The sequence below is a fragment of the Oncorhynchus masou genome, chromosome 29 (genome assembly GCF_036934945.1).
Source record: "Oncorhynchus masou masou isolate Uvic2021 chromosome 29, UVic_Omas_1.1, whole genome shotgun sequence".
Taxonomy (NCBI): domain Eukaryota; kingdom Metazoa; phylum Chordata; class Actinopteri; order Salmoniformes; family Salmonidae; genus Oncorhynchus; species Oncorhynchus masou.
In genome coordinates, this window is record NC_088240.1 from 90,647,184 (window position 1) to 90,664,683 (window position 17,500).

General features: G+C 51.2%; 1 protein-coding gene across 1 annotated transcript in view; it reads left to right on the plus strand.

Moving 5' to 3' along the window:
• The window catches only part of LOC135519836 (intermembrane lipid transfer protein VPS13B), a 764,993-nt gene that overhangs the window by 393,036 nt on the left and 354,457 nt on the right, over nt 1–17,500 (plus strand). The window contains 2 exon segments of the mRNA XM_064945043.1: nt 1,192–1,426; nt 11,263–11,483. Coding sequence (XP_064801115.1) covers nt 1,192–1,426; nt 11,263–11,483 — 456 coding nt within the window.

The window sequence follows — 17,500 nt, forward strand, 5'->3', positions numbered from 1 at the left end:
ACTGTGACAGAAGCCTCCATGGTGACTGTGGGAACTGGGATTACACCCTGTCTGTGTTTTTCCCCCCCCTGCCTCAGATTAGTGACCTAAACTACCTCACTCCGCACACAGGAAAAACACACATGTCCTTATTCATGATTGATCTGCGCTCGCCATTGATGGCCTCATGGGCAGTTACCAACGTGACTTAGACAGTGGTTGTTTCTCAGGATTCTGTGGCTTTGAACTGTGTCCAACAAGAGAAAGACACAATGCGGAGAGATTCGTATTGTATGGGTCAGATTGAGGAGCGAAGGGACATGTGCTTTTCCATTACACCAGTGTTGTCCTTCTGAGGAGTTTCAACCAGCCTTGTCGTGTAAACACTGAGACAGCGCAGAGTTCATGGTCTGTTGAAGACTAATTTACCCTGGTACAGAAACGCTCCTCCCTGCTCCTCACTGCTCCTCGCTGCTCCTCACAGCTCCTCACAGCTCCTCCCTGCTCCTCCCTGCTCCTCACTGCTCCTCACTGCTCCTCCCTGCTCCTCCCTGCTCCTCACTGCTCCTCACTGCTCCTCACTGTTCCTCCCTGCTCCTCACTGCTCCTCACAGCTCATCCCTGCTCCTCCCTGCTCCTCACTGCTCCTCCCTGCTCCTCACTGTTCCTCCCTGCTCCTCACTGCCCCTCCCCGCTCCTCCCTGCTCCTCACTGCCCCTCCCTGCTCCTCCCTGCTCCTCACTGCCCCTCCCTGCTCCTCACTGCCCCTCCCTGCTTCTCCCTGCTCCTCACTGCCCCTCCCTGCTCCTCACTGTCCCTCCCTGCTCCTCCCTGCTCCTCACTGTTCCTCCCTGCTCCTCACTGCCCCTCCCTGCTCCTCACTGCTCATCAATGTCCCTCCCTGCTCCTCACTGCTCCTCAATGCTCCTCACTGCTCCTCCATGCTCCTCCCTGCTCCTCACTGTTCCTCCCTGTTCCTCACTGCTCCTCACTGCTCATCACTGTCCCTCACTGCTCCTCACTGCTCCTCCCTGCCCCTCCCTGCTCCTCCCTGCTCCTCAAGCTGTTGTTGTGTTGTATGTATTCATTTGATGCACAGTTCTAATGGTGCACCATCTCTCTTCTTCTCTCTCCTCCTCTTCTTCTTCTCTCTCCTCTTCTTCTCTCTCCTCTTCTTCTCTCTCCTCCTCTTCTTCTTCTCTCCTCCTCCAGTTGGATCTCCAGTCATGCTGTGTGTTCCTCCCCAACGACAGCCTCCCCTCTCCCAGCACCATTATCTGTGGAGACATCCCCGGTACTGTCCGTAGCTGGTACCACAACCAGGCCACCATGCCTGGGACTCTGGTAGTCTGCCTGCCCCATATCACTGTGCTGTCTGCTGGACACAAATACATGGAGCCCCTGCAAGACCTCCCCTTCATGGTGTCCAGGCCCATACTGGAGGAAGGTATGTTATTACACATTTTTACACCTGTTATAACACCTGTTATTACACTTGTTATAGCACCTGTTATAGCAGGACCTCCCCTTCATGGTGTCCAGGCCCATACTGGAGGGAGGGAGGTGGTTATAACACCTGTTATAGCAGGACCTCCCCTTCATGGTGTCCAGGCCCATACTGGAGGAAGGTATGGTATTACACGTTATTGCACCTGTTATAACACATGTTATAGCATGACCTCTCCTTCATGGTGTCCAGGCCCAGACTGGAGGGAGGGAGGTGGTTATAGCACCTGTTATAGCAGGACCTCCCCTTCATGGTGTCCAGGCCCATACTGGAGGAAGGTATGGTATTACACGTTATTGCACCTGTTATAACACATGTTATAGCATGACCTCTCCTTCATGGTATCCAGGACCAGACTGGAGGGAGGTTATAACACCTGTTATAGCAGGACCTCTCCTTCATGGTGTCCAGGCCCATACTGGAGGGAGGGAGGTTATTACACGTTTATTACACATGTTATAGCAGGACCTCTCCTTCATGGTGTCCAGGACCAGACTGGAGGGAGGGAGGTTATAACACCTGTTATAGCAGGACCTCTCCTTCATGGTGTCCAGGTCCAGACTGGAGGGAGGGAGGTTATAACACCTGTTATAGCAGGACCTCTCCTTCATGGTGTCCAGGACCAGACTGGAGGGAGGGAGGTTATTACACGTTATTACACCTGTTATAGCAGGACCTCTCCTTTATGGTGTCCAGGTCCAGACTGGAGTGAGGGAGGTTAGTACACCTGTTATTACACCTGTTATAGCAGGGCCTCTCCTTCATGGTGTCCAGGACCAGACTGGAGGGAGGGAGGTTATTACACCTGTTATAGCAGGACCTCTCCTTCATGGTGTCCAGGACCAGACTGGAGGGTGGTGGTTATAACACCTGTTATAGCAGGACCTCCCCTTCATGGTGTCCAGGACCAGGCTGCAGGGAGGGAGGTTATTACACCTGTTATAGCAGGACCTCTCCTTCATGGTGTCCAGGACCAGACTGGAGGGTGGTGGTTATAACACCTGTTATAGCAGGACCTCTCCTTCATGGTGTCCAGGTCCAGACTGGAGGGAGGGAGGTTATTACACGTTATTACACCTGTTATAGCAGGACCTCTCCTTCATGGTGTCCAGGACCAGACTGGAGGGAGGTGGTTATAACTCCTGTTATAGCAGGACCTCTCCTTCATGGTGTCCAGGACCAGCTGTCCCAAATCAGAACCAAATGAGCCATATCTGTCCCAAATCAGAACCAAATGAGCCATATCTGTCCCAAATCAGAACCAAATGAGCCCTAGCTGTTCCCCTAAACGTCTGGAACATGGACGTGAGGAAGATCCAAATGAGCCCTAGCATGTTCCCCTAAATGAGGAAGAACCAAATGAGCCCTAGCATGTCCCCCTAAATGAGCAAGAACCAAATGAGCCCTAGCATGTTCCCCTAAATGAGGAAGAACCAAATGAGCCCTAGCATGTCCCCCTAAATGAGGAAGAACCAAATGAGCCCTAGCATGTTCCCCTAAATGAGCAAGAACCAAATGAGCCCTAGCATGTTCCCCTAAATGAGGAAGAACCAAATGAGCCCTAGCATGTCCCCCTAAATGAGCAAGAACCAAATGAGCCCTAGCTGTTCACCTAAACGTCTGGAACATGGACATGAGGAAGAACCAAATGAGCCCTAGCATGTCCCCCTAAATGAGGAAGAACCAAATGAGCCCTAGCATGTTCCACTAAATGAGCAAGAACCAAATGAGCCCTAGCTGTTCACCTAAACGTCTGGAACATGGACGTGAGGAAGAACCAAATGAGCCCTAGCATGTCCCCCTAAATGAGGAAGAACCAAATGAGCCCTAGCATGTCCCCCTAAATGAGGAAGAACCAAATGAGCCCTAGCATGTTCCCCTAAATGAGGAAGAACCAAATGAGCCCTAGCATGTTCCCCTAAATGAGGAAGAACCAAATGAGCCCTAGCATGTTCCCCTAAATGAGGAAGAACCAAATGAGCCCTAGCATGTCCCCCTAAATGAGGAAGAACCAAATGAGCCCTAGCATGTCCCCCTAAACGTCTGGAACATGGACGTGAGGAAGAACCAAATGAGCCCTAGCATGTCCCCCTAAATGAGGAAGAACCAAATGAGCCCTAGCATGTCCCCCTAAATGAGGAATAACCAAATGAGCCCTAGCATGTTCCCCTACATGAGGAAGAACCAAATGAGCCCTAGCATGTCCCCCTAAACATCTGGAACATGGATGTGAGGAAGAACCAAATGAGCCCTAGCATGTCCCCCTAAATGTCTGGAACATGGACGTGAGGAAGAACCAAATGAGCCCTAGCATGTCCCCCTAAATGAGGAAGAACCAAATGAGCCCTAGCATGTTCCCCTAAATGAGGAAGAACCAAATGAGCCCTAGCATGTCCCCCTAAATGAGGAAGAACCAAATGAGCCCTAGCATGTCCCCCTAAATGAGGAAGAACCAAATGAGCCCTAGCATGTCCCCCTAAATGAGGAAGAACCAAATGAGCCCTAGCATGTCCCCCTAAATGAGGAAGAACCAAATGAGCCCTAGCATGTTCCCCTAAATGAGGAAGAACCAAATGAGCCCTAGCATGTCCCCCTAAATGAGGAAGAACCAAATGAGCCCTAGCATGTTCCCCTAAATGAGGAAGAACCAAATGAGCCCTAGCATGTCCCCCTAAATGAGGAAGAACCAAATGAGCCCTAGCATGTTCCCCTAAATGAGGAAGAACCAAATGAGCCCTAGCATGTCCCCCTAAATGAGGAAGAACCAAATGAGCCCTAGCATGTTCCCCTAAACGTCTGGAACATGGACGTGAGGAAGAACCAAATGAGCCCTAGCATGTTCCCCTAAATGAGGAAGGACCAAATGAGCCCTAGCATGCCCCCCTAAACGTCTGGGACATGGACATGAGGAAGAGGACATGTTGAACACTGTGGGATGCTTGTGGACGCAGTCCTCATTTACCTTGAGAAATGACAGATCCCCAGTGGCGAGACTGTGTGTGTGTGTGTGTGTGTGTGTGTGTGTGTGTGTGTGTGTGTGTGTGTGTGTGTGTGTGTGTGTGTGTGTGTGCGTGCGTGCGTTAGATCGATATATATAGTACCGCTGTCTCTACATGTGGTGAAGGTGAGGTTGACATAACCATGTCTATTCCTCCTCTAGAACATTCCGCCGTGCTCTCTGACAGAAAACGGGGGGACCCTGTTGTTTTTTTTTTTTTAAACTCCCTCGCTGGCTAAATGACATCAGAGTTGGACACACACAGATTAACAAAAAAAACCAACCTCAGAACAAACACTTACATCAGCGGTCTGTCAGTGTAACAGTTAAAAGGAAAGACCCGCGGGTCTAGTAAATCACTCCCTGGCTTTGAAGGGCTCTTCATCTCTCATGGTTAATGACCTGGATCAGAGCTCGCTGGGCTGCCTGGTAGAGATGTAGCGTAGCCGTAGCCTGGGGGAACGGGCTCTCTCCTTGTGTGTCTCTGTCTCAGGGAAACGGGCCGTGTGTGTGTGTGTGTGTGTGTGTCTCTGTCTCAGGGAAACGGGCCGTGTGTGTGTGTGTGTGTGTGTGTGTGTGTGTGTGTGTGTGTGTGTGTGTGTGTGTGTGTGTGTGTGTGTGTGTGTGTGTGTGTGTTTAGGTGTTGGACTCCCCACGCCTCCTCCTCCCCTACCAGCCAACAGTAATATGTTAGACTCTGAGGACCGTGAAACCAGGGTGGTCACCCTTAAATCAGGAGATGCCTGCCTGTCTCTGCCTCTGCCAACTGGGACCAGGCCACCTTACTGCCTGGCCTGGCTGCCTGTCTCTGCCAACTAGGACCAGGTCCACCTTACTGCCTGGCCTGGCTGCCTGTCTCTGTCTCTGCCAACTAGGACCAGACCCACCTTACTGCCTGGCCTGGCTGCCTGTCTCTGTCTCTGCCAACTGGGACCAGGCCACCTTACTGCCTGGCCTGGCTGCCTGTCTCTGTCTCTGCCAACTAGGACCAGGCCCACCTTACTGCCTGGCCTGGCTGCCTGTCTCTGCCTCTGCCAACTAGGACCAGGCCCACCTTACTGCCTGGCCTGGCTGCCTGTCTCTGCCAACTAGGACCAGGCCCACCTTACTGCCTGGCCTGGCTGCCTGTCTCTGCCTCTGCCAACTAGGACCAGGCCCACCTTACTGCCTGGCCTGGCTGCCTGTCTCTGCCTCTGCCAACTAGGACCAGGCCCACCTTACTGCCTGGCCTGGCTGCCTGTCTCTGCCAACTAGGACCAGGCCCACCTTACTGCCTGGCCTGGCTGCCTGTCTCTGCCTCTGCCAACTAGGACCAGGCCCACCTTACTGCCTGGCCTGGCTGCCTGTCTCTGCCTCTGCCAACTAGGACCAGGCCCACCTTACTGCCTGGCCTGGCTGCCTGTCTCTGCCAACTAGGACCAGGCCCACCTTACTGCCTGGCCTGGCTGCCTGTCTCTGCCTCTGCCAACTAGGACCAGGCCCACCTTACTGCCTGGCCTGGCTGCCTGTCTCTGCCTCTGCCAACTAGGACCAGGCCCACCTTACTGCCTGGCCTGGCTGCCTGTCTCTGCCAACTAGGACCAGGCCCACCTTACTGCCTGGCCTGGCTGCCTGTCTCTGTCTCTGCCAACTAGGACCAGACCACCTTACTGCCTGGCCTGGCTGCCTGTCTCTGTCTCTGGCAACTAGGACCAGGCCCACCTTACTGCCTGGCCTGGCTGCCTGTCTCTGTCTCTGCCAACTAGGACCAGGCCCACCTTACTGCCTGGCCTGGCTGCCTGTGTCTGTCTCTGCCAACTAGGACCAGGCCCACCTTACTGCCTGGCCTGGCTGCCTGTCTCTGCCTCTGCCAACTAGGACCAGGCCCACCTTACTGCCTGGCCTGGCTGCCTGTCTCTGCCAACTAGGACCAGGCCCACCTTACTGCCTGGCCTGGCTGCCTGTCTCTGTCTCTGCCAACTAGGACCAGACCACCTTACTGCCTGGCCTGGCTGCCTGTCTCTGTCTCTGGCAACTAGGACCAGGCCCACCTTACTGCCTGGCCTGGCTGCCTGTCTCTGTCTCTGCCAACTAGGACCAGGCCCACCTTACTGCCTGGCCTGGCTGCCTGTCTCTGCCTCTGCCAACTAGGACCAGGCCCACCTTACTGCCTGGCCTGGCTGCCTGTCTCTGCCAACTAGGACCAGGCCCACCTTACTGCCTGGCCTGGCTGCCTGTGTCTGTCTCTGCCAACTAGGACCAGGTCCACCTTACTGCCTGGCCTGGCTGCCTGTCTCTGTCTCTGCCAACTAGGACCAGGCCCACCTTACTGCCTGGCCTGGCTGCCTGTGTCTGCCAACTAGGACCAGGTCCACCTTACTGCCTGGCCTGGCTGCCTGTCTCTGTCTCTGCCAACTAGGACCAGGTCCACCTTACTGCCTGGCCTGGCTGCCTGTCTCTGCCAACTAGGACCAGGTCCACCTTACTGCCTGGCCTGGCTGCCTGTCTCTGCCTCTGCCAACTAGGACCAGGCCACCTTACTGCCTGGCCTGGCTGCCTGTCTCTGCCTCTGCCAACTAGGACCAGGCCACCTTACTGCCTGGCCTGGCTGCCTGTCTCTGCCAACTAGGACCAGGCCACCTTACTGCCTGGCCTGGCTGCCTGTCTCTGCCTCTGCCAACTAGGACCAGACCCACCTTACTGCCTGGCCTGGCTGCCTGTCTCTGCCAACTAGGACCAGGTCCACCTTACTGCCTGGCCTGGCTGACTGTCTCTGTCTCTGCCAACTAGGACCAGGCCCACCTTACTGCCTGGCCTGGCTGCCTGTCTCTGCCAACTAGGACCAGGCCCACCTTACTGCCTGGCCTGGCTGCCTGTCTCTGCCTCTGCCAACTAGGACCAGGCCCACCTTACTGCCTGGCCTGGCTGCCTGTCTCTGCCTCTGCCAACTAGGACCAGGCCCACCTTACTGCCTGGCCTGGCTGCCTGTCTCTGTCTCTGGCAACTAGGACCAGGTCCACCTTACTGCCTGGCCTGGCTGCCTGTCTCTGTCTCTGCCAACTAGGACCAGGCCCACCTTACTGCCTGGCCTGGCTGCCTGTCTCTGTCTCTGCCAACTAGGACCAGGGCCACCTTACTGCCTGGCCTGGCTGCCTGTCTCTGCCAACTAGGACCAGGCCCACCTTACTGCCTGGCCTGGCTGCCTGTCTCTGCCAACTAGGACCAGGCCCACCTTACTGCCTGGCCTGGCTGCCTGTCTCTGCCAACTAGGACCAGGTCCACCTTACTGCCTGGCCTGGCTGCCTGTCTCTGTCTCTGCCAACTAGGACCAGGCCACCTTACTGCCTGGCCTGGCTGCCTGTCTCTGCCTCTGCCAACTAGGACCAGGTCCACCTTACTGCCTGGCCTGGCTGCCTGTCTCTGCCAACTAGGACCAGACCCACCTTACTGCCTGGCCTGCCTGCCTGTCTCTGCCTCTGCCAACTGGGACCAGGCCCACCTTACTGCCTGGCCTGGCTGCCTGTCTCTGTCTCTGCCAACTGGGACCAGGCCCACCTTACTGCCTGGCCTGCCTGCCTGTCTCTGCCTCTGCCAACTGGGACCAGGCCCACCTTACTGCCTGGCCTGGCTGCCTGTCTCTGTCTCTGCCAACTGGGACCAGGCCCACCTTACTGCCTGGCCTGCCTGCCTGTCTCTGTCTCTGCCAACTAGGACCAGGGCCACCTTACTGCCTGGCCTGGCTGCCTGTCTCTGTCTCTGCCAACTAGGACCAGGTCCACCTTACTGCCTGGCCTGGCTGACTGTCTCTGCCAACTAGGACCAGGCCCACCTTACTGCCTGGCCTGGCTGCCTGTCTCTGTCTCTGCCAACTAGGACCAGGTCCACCTTACTGCCTGGCCTGGCTGACTGTCTCTGCCAACTAGGACCAGGCCCACCTTACTGCCTGGCCTGGCTGCCTGTCTCTGTCTCTGCCAACTAGGACCAGGTCCACCTTACTGCCTGGCCTGGCTGCCTGTCTCTGTCTCTGCCAACTGGGACCAGACCACCTTACTGCCTGGCCTGGCTGCCTGTCTCTGCCAACTAGGACCAGGCCCACCTTACTGCCTGGCCTGGCTGACTGTCTCTGCCAACTAGGACCAGGCCACCTTACTGCCTGGCCTGGCTGCCTGTCTCTGTCTCTGCCAACTAGGACCAGGTCCACCTTACTGCCTGGCCTGGCTGCCTGTCTCTGTCTCTGCCAACTAGGACCAGGTCCACCTTACTGCCTGGCCTGGCTGCCTGTCTCTGCCAACTAGGACCAGGCCCACCTTACTGCCTGCCTGTCTCTGTCTCTGTCTCTGCCAACTAGGACCAGGTCCACCTTACTGCCTGGCCTGGCTGCCTGTCTCTGTCTCTGCCAACTAGGACCAGGTCCACCTTACTGCCTGGCCTGGCTGCCTGTCTCTGTCTCTGCCAACTGGGACCAGGCCCACCTTACTGCCTGGCCTGGCTGCCTGTCTCTGTCTCTGCCAACTAGGACCAGGCCCACCTTACTGCCTGGCCTGGCTGACTGTCTCTGTCTCTGCCAACTAGGACCAGGCCCACCTTACTGCCTGGCCTGGCTGCCTGTCTCTGTCTCTGCCAACTAGGACCAGGTCCACCTTACTGCCTGGCCTGGCTGCCTGTCTCTGCCAACTAGGACCAGGTCCACCTTACTGCCTGGCCTGGCTGCCTGTCTCTGTCTCTGCCAACTAGGACCAGGTCCACCTTACTGCCTGGCCTGGCTGCCTGTCTCTGTCTCTGCCAACTAGGACCAGGGCCACCTTACTGCCTGGCCTGGCTGCCTGTCTCTGTCTCTGCCAACTAGGACCAGGCCCACCTTACTGCCTGGCCTGGCTGCCTGTCTCTGTCTCTGCCAACTAGGACCAGACCCACCTTACTGCCTGGCCTGGCTGCCTGTCTCTGTCTCTGCCAACTAGGACCAGACCCACCTTACTGCCTGGCCTGGCTGCCTGTCTCTGTCTCTGCCAACTAGGACCAGGTCCACCTTACTGCCTGGCCTGGCTGCCTGTCTCTGCCAACTAGGACCAGGCCCACCTTACTGCCTGGCCTGGCTGCCTGTCTCTGCCAACTAGGACCAGGTCCACCTTACTGCCTGGCCTGGCTGCCTGTCTCTGCCAACTAGGACCAGGCCCACCTTACTGCCTGGCCTGGCTGCCTGTCTCTGTCTCTGCCAACTAGGACCAGGCCACCTTACTGCCTGGCCTGGCTGCCTGTCTCTGCCAACTAGGACCAGGCCCACCGTACTACCTGGCCTGGCTGCCTGTCTCTGCCAACTGGGACCAGGCCCACCTTACTGCCTGGCCTGGCTGCCTGTCTCTGTCTCTGCCAACTAGGACCAGGCCCACCTTACTGCCTGGCCTGGCTCCCTGTCTCTGTCTCTGCCAACTGGGACCAGGCCCACCTTACTGCCTGGCCTGGCTGACCCTAACCCCTCTATGGCTCCAGTAGTGATGATTCTATGCAAAATGTCCTCCCTGAAGCTTCATCCTTAGTGTCAGCACCAGCTTCCTGTTGTCCTCCCTGAAGCCTCATCCTTAGTGTCAGCACCAGCTTCCTGTTGTCCTCCCTGAAGCCTCATCCTTAGTGTCAGCACCAGCTTCCTGTTGTCCTCCCTGAAGCCTCATCCTTAGTGTCAGCACTTCCTGTTGTCCTCCCTGAAGCCTCATCCTTAGTGTCAGCACCAGCTTCCTGTTGTCCTCCCTGAAGCCTCATCCTTAGTGTCAGCACCAGCTTCCTGTTGTCCTCCTTGAATCATCATCCTAAGTGTCAGCACTTCCTGTTGTCCTTCCTGTCTCCCTGTATTAACCATGTCTCTCTCCCTCCCTCCTGTCTCTCTCCCTCCCTCCTGTCTCTCTCCCTCCCTCCTGTCTCTCTCCCTTCCCCCCTGTCTCCCCCCCTTCCCTCCTGTCTCCCCCCCTTCCCTCCTGTCTCTCTCCCTTCCCCTCTGTCGCTCTCCCTTCCCCCTGTCTCTCCACCTTCCCTCCTGTCTCTCCCTTCCCCCCTGTCTCCCCCCCTTCCCTCCTGTCTCCCCCCCTTCCCCCTGTCTCTCCCCCTTCCCTCCTGTCTCTCTCCCTCCCCCCTGTCTCTCCACCTTCCCCCTGTCTCTCCACCTCCCTCCTGTCTCTCCCTTCCCCCTGTCTCTCTCCCCCTTCCCCCTGTCTCTCCCCCTTCCCCCTGTCTCCCCTTCCCCCTGTCTCCCCCTTCCCCCTGTCTCTCTCCCTTCCCCCTGTATCTCTCCCTTCCCCCTGTCTCTGCACCTTCCCTCCTGTCTCTCCTCCTTCCCCCTGTCTCCCCCCCCCCCTGTCTCCCCCTTCCCCCTGTCTCTCTCCCTTCCCCCTGTCTCTCTGCCTTCCCCCTGTCTCTCTCCCTTCCCCCTTGTCTCTCCCCCTCCCCCTGTCTCTCTCGCTTCCTCCCTGTCTCTCTGCCTTCCCCCTGTATCTCTCCCTTCCCCCCCCCAGTCTCTCTCCCTTCCGCCCTGTCTCTCTGCCTTCCCCCTGTATCTCTCCCTTCCCCCTGTCTCTCTCCCCTTCCCCCCGTCTCTCTCCCGTCCCCCCTGTCTCTCCGCCTTCCCTGCTGTCTCTCTCCCTTCCCCCTGTCTCTCCGCCTTCCCTGCTGTCTCTCTCCCTTCCCCCCGTCTCTCTCCCTTCCCCCTGTCTCTCTGCCTTCCCTGCTGTCTCTCTCCCTTCCCCCTGTCTCTCCCCCTTCCCCCTGTCTCCCCCTTCCCCCTGTCTCTCTCCCTCCCCCCTGCCCTGCCCAGGTGATGCCTTCCCGTGGACCATAACCCTGAGCCAGTTCAGTGTGTACACCCTGTTGGGTCAGCAGCGGTCTCTGAGTCTCCTGGAGCCGATGGGCTGTACCTCCACCCTGGCCGTCACCTCCCACAAGCTGCAGGCCGCGGGCCCCGAAGGACGACATGCCTTCATCGTCTGTCTGCACGTCGACCTGGAACCTCTGAACATCAAGGTCTCTAACCCCCAGGTTGGTAAATACATACACACCCTCTCACCCCCAGGTTGGTAAATACATACACACACTCTAACCCCCAGGTTAGTAAATACATACACACACTCTAACCCCCAGGTTGGTAAATACATACACACACTCTCACCCCCAGGACCCCCAAGATAGTAAATACATACACACACTCTCACCCCCAGGTTGGTAAATACATACACACACTCTCACCCCCAGGTTAGTAAATACATACACACACTCTCACCCCCAGGACCCCCAGGTTAGTAAATACATACACACACACTCACCCCCAGGACCCCCAGGTTAGTAAATACATACACACACTCTAACCCCCAGGTTAGTAAATACATACACACACTCTAACCCCCAGGACCCCCAGGTTAGTAAATACATACACACACTCTAACCCCAGGTTGGTAAATACATACACACACTCTAACCCCCAGGTTAGTAAATACATACACACACTCTAACCCCCAGGTTAGTAAATACATACACACACTCTAACCCCCAGGTTAGTAAATACATACACACACTCTAACCCCCAGGTTAGTAAATACATACACACACTCTAACCCCCAGGTTAGTAAATACATACACACACTCTAACCCCCAGGTTAGTAAATACATACACACACTCTAACCCCCAGGTTAGTAAATACATACACACACTCTAACCCCCAGGTTGTAAATACATAACACACTGCTAACCCCCAGGTTAGTAAATACATACACACACTCTAACCCCCAGGTTAGTAAATACATACACACACTCTAACCCCCAGGTTAGTAAATACATACACACACTCTAACCCCCAGGTTGGTAAATACATACACACACTCTAACCCCAGGTTAGTAAATACATACACACACTCTAACCCCCAGGTTAGTAAATACATACACACACTCTAACCCCCAGGACCCCCAGGTTAGTAAATACATACACACACTCTCACCCCCAGGACCCCCAGGTTAGTAAATACATACACACACTCTCACCCCCAGGTTAGTAAATACATACACACACTCTAACCCCCAGGTTAGTAAATACATACACACACTCTAACCCCAGGTTAGTAAATACATACACACACTCTCACCCCCAGGTTAGTAAATACATACACACACTCTAACCCCCAGGTTAGTAAATACATACACACACTCTAACCCCAGGTTAGTAAATACATACACACACTCTAACCCCCAGGTTAGTAAATACATACACACACTCTAACCCCCAGGTTAGTAAATACATACACACACTCTAACCCCCAGGACCCCCAGGTTAGTAAATACATACACACACTCTCACCCCCAGGTTAGTAAATACATACACACACTCTAACCCCCAGGTTAGTAAATACATACACACACTCTCACCCCCAGGTTGGTAAATACATACACACACTCTAACCCCCAGGTTGGTAAATACATACACACACTCTCACCCCCAGGTTAGTAAATACATACACACACTCTAGCCCCAGGTTAGTAAATACATACACACACTCTCACCCCCAGGACCCCCAGGTTAGTAAATACATACACACACTCTCACCCCCAGGACCCCCAGGTTAGTAAATACATACACACACTCTAACCCCAGGTTAGTAAATACATACACACACTCTAACCCCCAGGTTAGTAAATACATACACACACTCTAACCCCCAGGTTGGTAAATACATACACACACTCTAACCCCCAGGACCCCCAGGTTAGTAAATACATACACACACTCTAACCCCCAGGTTAGTAAATACATACACACACTCTAACCCCCAGGTTGGTAAATACATACACACACTCTAACCCCAGGTTAGTAAATACATACACACACTCTCACCCCCAGGTTAGTAAATACATACACACACTCTCACCCCCAGGACCCCAGGTTAGTAAATACATACACACACTCTAACCCCCAGGACCCCCAGGTTAGTAAATACATACACACACTCTAACCCCCAGGACCCCAGGTTAGTAAATACATACACACACTCTAACCCCCAGGTTAGTAAATACATACACACACTCTAACCCCCAGGACCCCCAGGTTAGTAAATACATACACACACTCTCACCCCCAGGTTAGTAAATACATACACACACTCTCACCCCCAGGTTGGTAAATACATACACACACTCTAACCCCCAGGTCCCCCAGGTTAGTAAATACATACACACACTCTCACCCCAGGTTAGTAAATACATACACACACTCTAACCCCCAGGTTAGTAAATACATACACACACTCTCACCCCCAGGACCCCCAGGTTAGTAAATACATACACACACTCTCACCCCAGGTTAGTAAATACATACACACACTCTAACCCCCAGGTTGGTAAATACATACACACACTCTCACCCCCAGGTTAGTAAATACATACACACACTCTAACCCCCAGGACCCCCAGGTTAGTAAATACATACACACACTCTCACCCCCAGGTTAGTAAATACATACACACACTCTAACCCCAGGTTAGTAAATACATACACACACTCTCACCCCCAGGACCCCCAGGTTAGTAAATACATACACACACTCTCACCCCAGGTTAGTAAATACATACACACACTCTAACCCCCAGGACCCCCAGGTTAGTAAATACATACACACACTCTCACCCCCAGGTTAGTAAATACATACACACACTCTAACCCCCAGGTTAGTAAATACATACACACACTCTAACCCCCAGGTTAGTAAATACATACACACACTCTCACCCCCAGGTTGGTAAATACATACACACACTCTAACCCCCAGGTTAGTAAATACATACACACACTCTCACCCCCAGGACCCCCAGGTTGGTAAATACATACACACCCTCTAACCCCCAGGTTAGTAAATACATACACACACTCTAACCCCCAGGTTAGTAAATACATACACACACTCTAACCCCCAGGTTAGTAAATACATACACACACTCTAACCCCCAGGACCCCCAGGTTAGTAAATACATACACACACTCCCCCCAGGTTAGTAAATACATACACACACTCTCACCCCCCAGGTTAGTAAATACATACACACACTCTAACCCCCAGGTCCCCCAGGTTAGTAAATACATACACACACTCTCACCCCAGGTTAGTAAATACATACACACACTCTAACCCCAGGTTAGTAAATACATACACACACTCTCACCCCCAGGACCCCCAGGTTAGTAAATACATACACACACTCTCACCCCAGGTTAGTAAATACATACACACACTCTCACCCCCAGGTTAGTAAATACATACACACACTCTAACCCCCAGGTTAGTAAATACATACACACACTCTTAGTAAATACCCCCAGGTTAGTAAATACATACACACACTCTAACCCCCAGGTTAGTAAATACATACACACACTCTAACCCCCAGGTTAGTAAATACATACACACACTCTAGGACCCCCAGGTTGGTAAATACATACACACACTCTAACCCCCAGGTTAGTAAATACATACACACACTCTCACCCCCAGGTTAGTAAATACATACACACACTCTAACCCCCAGGTTAGTAAATACATACACACACTCTACCCCCAGGTTAGTAAATACATACACCCCACCCCCAGGTTGGTAAATACATACACACACTCTAACCCCCAGGTTAGTAAATACATACACACACTCTACCCCCACCCCCAGGTTGGTAAATACATACACACCCTCTAACCCCCAGGTTAGTAAATACATACACACACTCTAACCCCCAGGTTAGTAAATACATACACACACTCTAACCCCCAGGACCCCCAGGTTAGTAAATACATACACACCCTCTCACCCCCAGGTTAGTAAATACATACACACACTCTCACCCCCAGGTTAGTAATACATACACACACTCTAACCCCCAGGACCCCCAGGTTAGTAAATACATACACACACTCTAACCCCCAGGTTAGTAAATACATACACACACTCTAACCCCCAGGTTAGTAAATACATACACACACTCTAACCCCCAGGTTAGTAAATACATACACACACTCTAACCCCCAGGTTAGTAAATACATACACACACTCTAACCCCCAGGACCCCCAGGTTAGTAAATACATACACACACCCCCCAGGTTAGTAAATACATACACACACTCTAACCCCCAGGTTAGTAAATACATACACACACTCTCACCCCCAGGACCCCCAGGTTAGTAAATACATACACACACTCTAACCCCCAGGACCCCCAGGTTAGTAAATACATACACACACTCTAACCCCCAGGTTAGTAAATACATACACACACTCTCACCCCCAGGTTAGTAAATACATACACACACTCTAACCCCCAGGACCCCCAGGTTAGTAAATACATACACACACTCTCACCCCCAGGACCCCCAAGATAGTACTGGACCATAGAATAATATACAGATTAATACAGATTAATACTGGACCATAGAATAATATACAGATTAATACTGGACCATAGAATAATATACAGATTAATACTGGACCATAGAATAATATACAGATTAATACAGATTAATACTGGACCATAGAATAATATACAGATTAATACTGGACCATAGAATAATATACAGATTAATACTGGACCATAGAATAATATACAGATTAATACTGGACCATAGAATAATATACAGATTAATACAGATTAATACTGGACCATAGAATAATATACAGATTAATACAGGACCATAGAATAATATACAGATTAATACTGGACCATAGAATAATATACAGATTAATACTGGACCATTGAATAATATACAGATTAATACATATTAATACTGGACCATAGAATAATATACAGATTAATACTGGACCATAGAATAATATACAGATTAATACAGGACCATAGAATAATATACAGATTAATACTGGACCATAGAATAATATACAGATTAATACAGGACCATAGAATAATATACATATTAATACTGGACCATAGAATAATATACAGATTAATACATATTAATACTGGACCATAGAATAATATACAGATTAATACTGGACCATATAATAATATACAGATTAATACTGGACCATATAATAATATACAGATTAATACTGGACCATAGAATAATATACAGATTAATACAGATTAATACTGGACCATAGAATAATATACAGATTAATACAGATTAGTACTGGACCATAGAATAATATACAGATTAATACTGGACCATATAATAATATACAGATTAATACTGGACCATATAATAATATACAGATTAATACTGGACCATAGAATAATATACAGATTAATACAGATTAATACTGGACCATAGAATAATATACAGATTAATACAGATTAATACTGGACCATAGAATAATATACAGATTAATACTGGACCATAGAATAATATACAGATTAATACAGATTAGTACTGGACCATAGAATAATATACAGATTAATACAGATTAATACTGGACCATAGAATAATATACAGATTAATACAGATTAATACTGGACCATAGAATAATATACAGATTAATACTGGACCATAGAATAATATACAGATTAATACAGATTAATACTGGACCATAGAATAATATACAGATTAATACTGGACCATAGAATAATATACAGATTAATACAGATTAATACTGGACCATAGAATAATATACAGATTAATACTGGACCATAGAATAATATACAGTTTAATACTGGACCATAGAATAATATACAGATTAATACTGAACCATAGAATAATATACAGATTAATACAGATTAATACTGGACCATAGAATAATATACAGATTAATACAGATTAATACTGGACCACAGAATAATATACATATTAATACTGGACCATAGAATAATATACAGATTAATACTGGACCATAGAATAATATACAGATTAATACTGGACCATAGAATAATATACAGATTAATACTGGACCATAGAATAATATACAGATTAATACTGGACCATATAATAATATACAGATTAATACTGGGCCATAGAATAATATACAGATTAATACTGGACCATAGAATAATATACAGATTAATACTGGACCATAGAA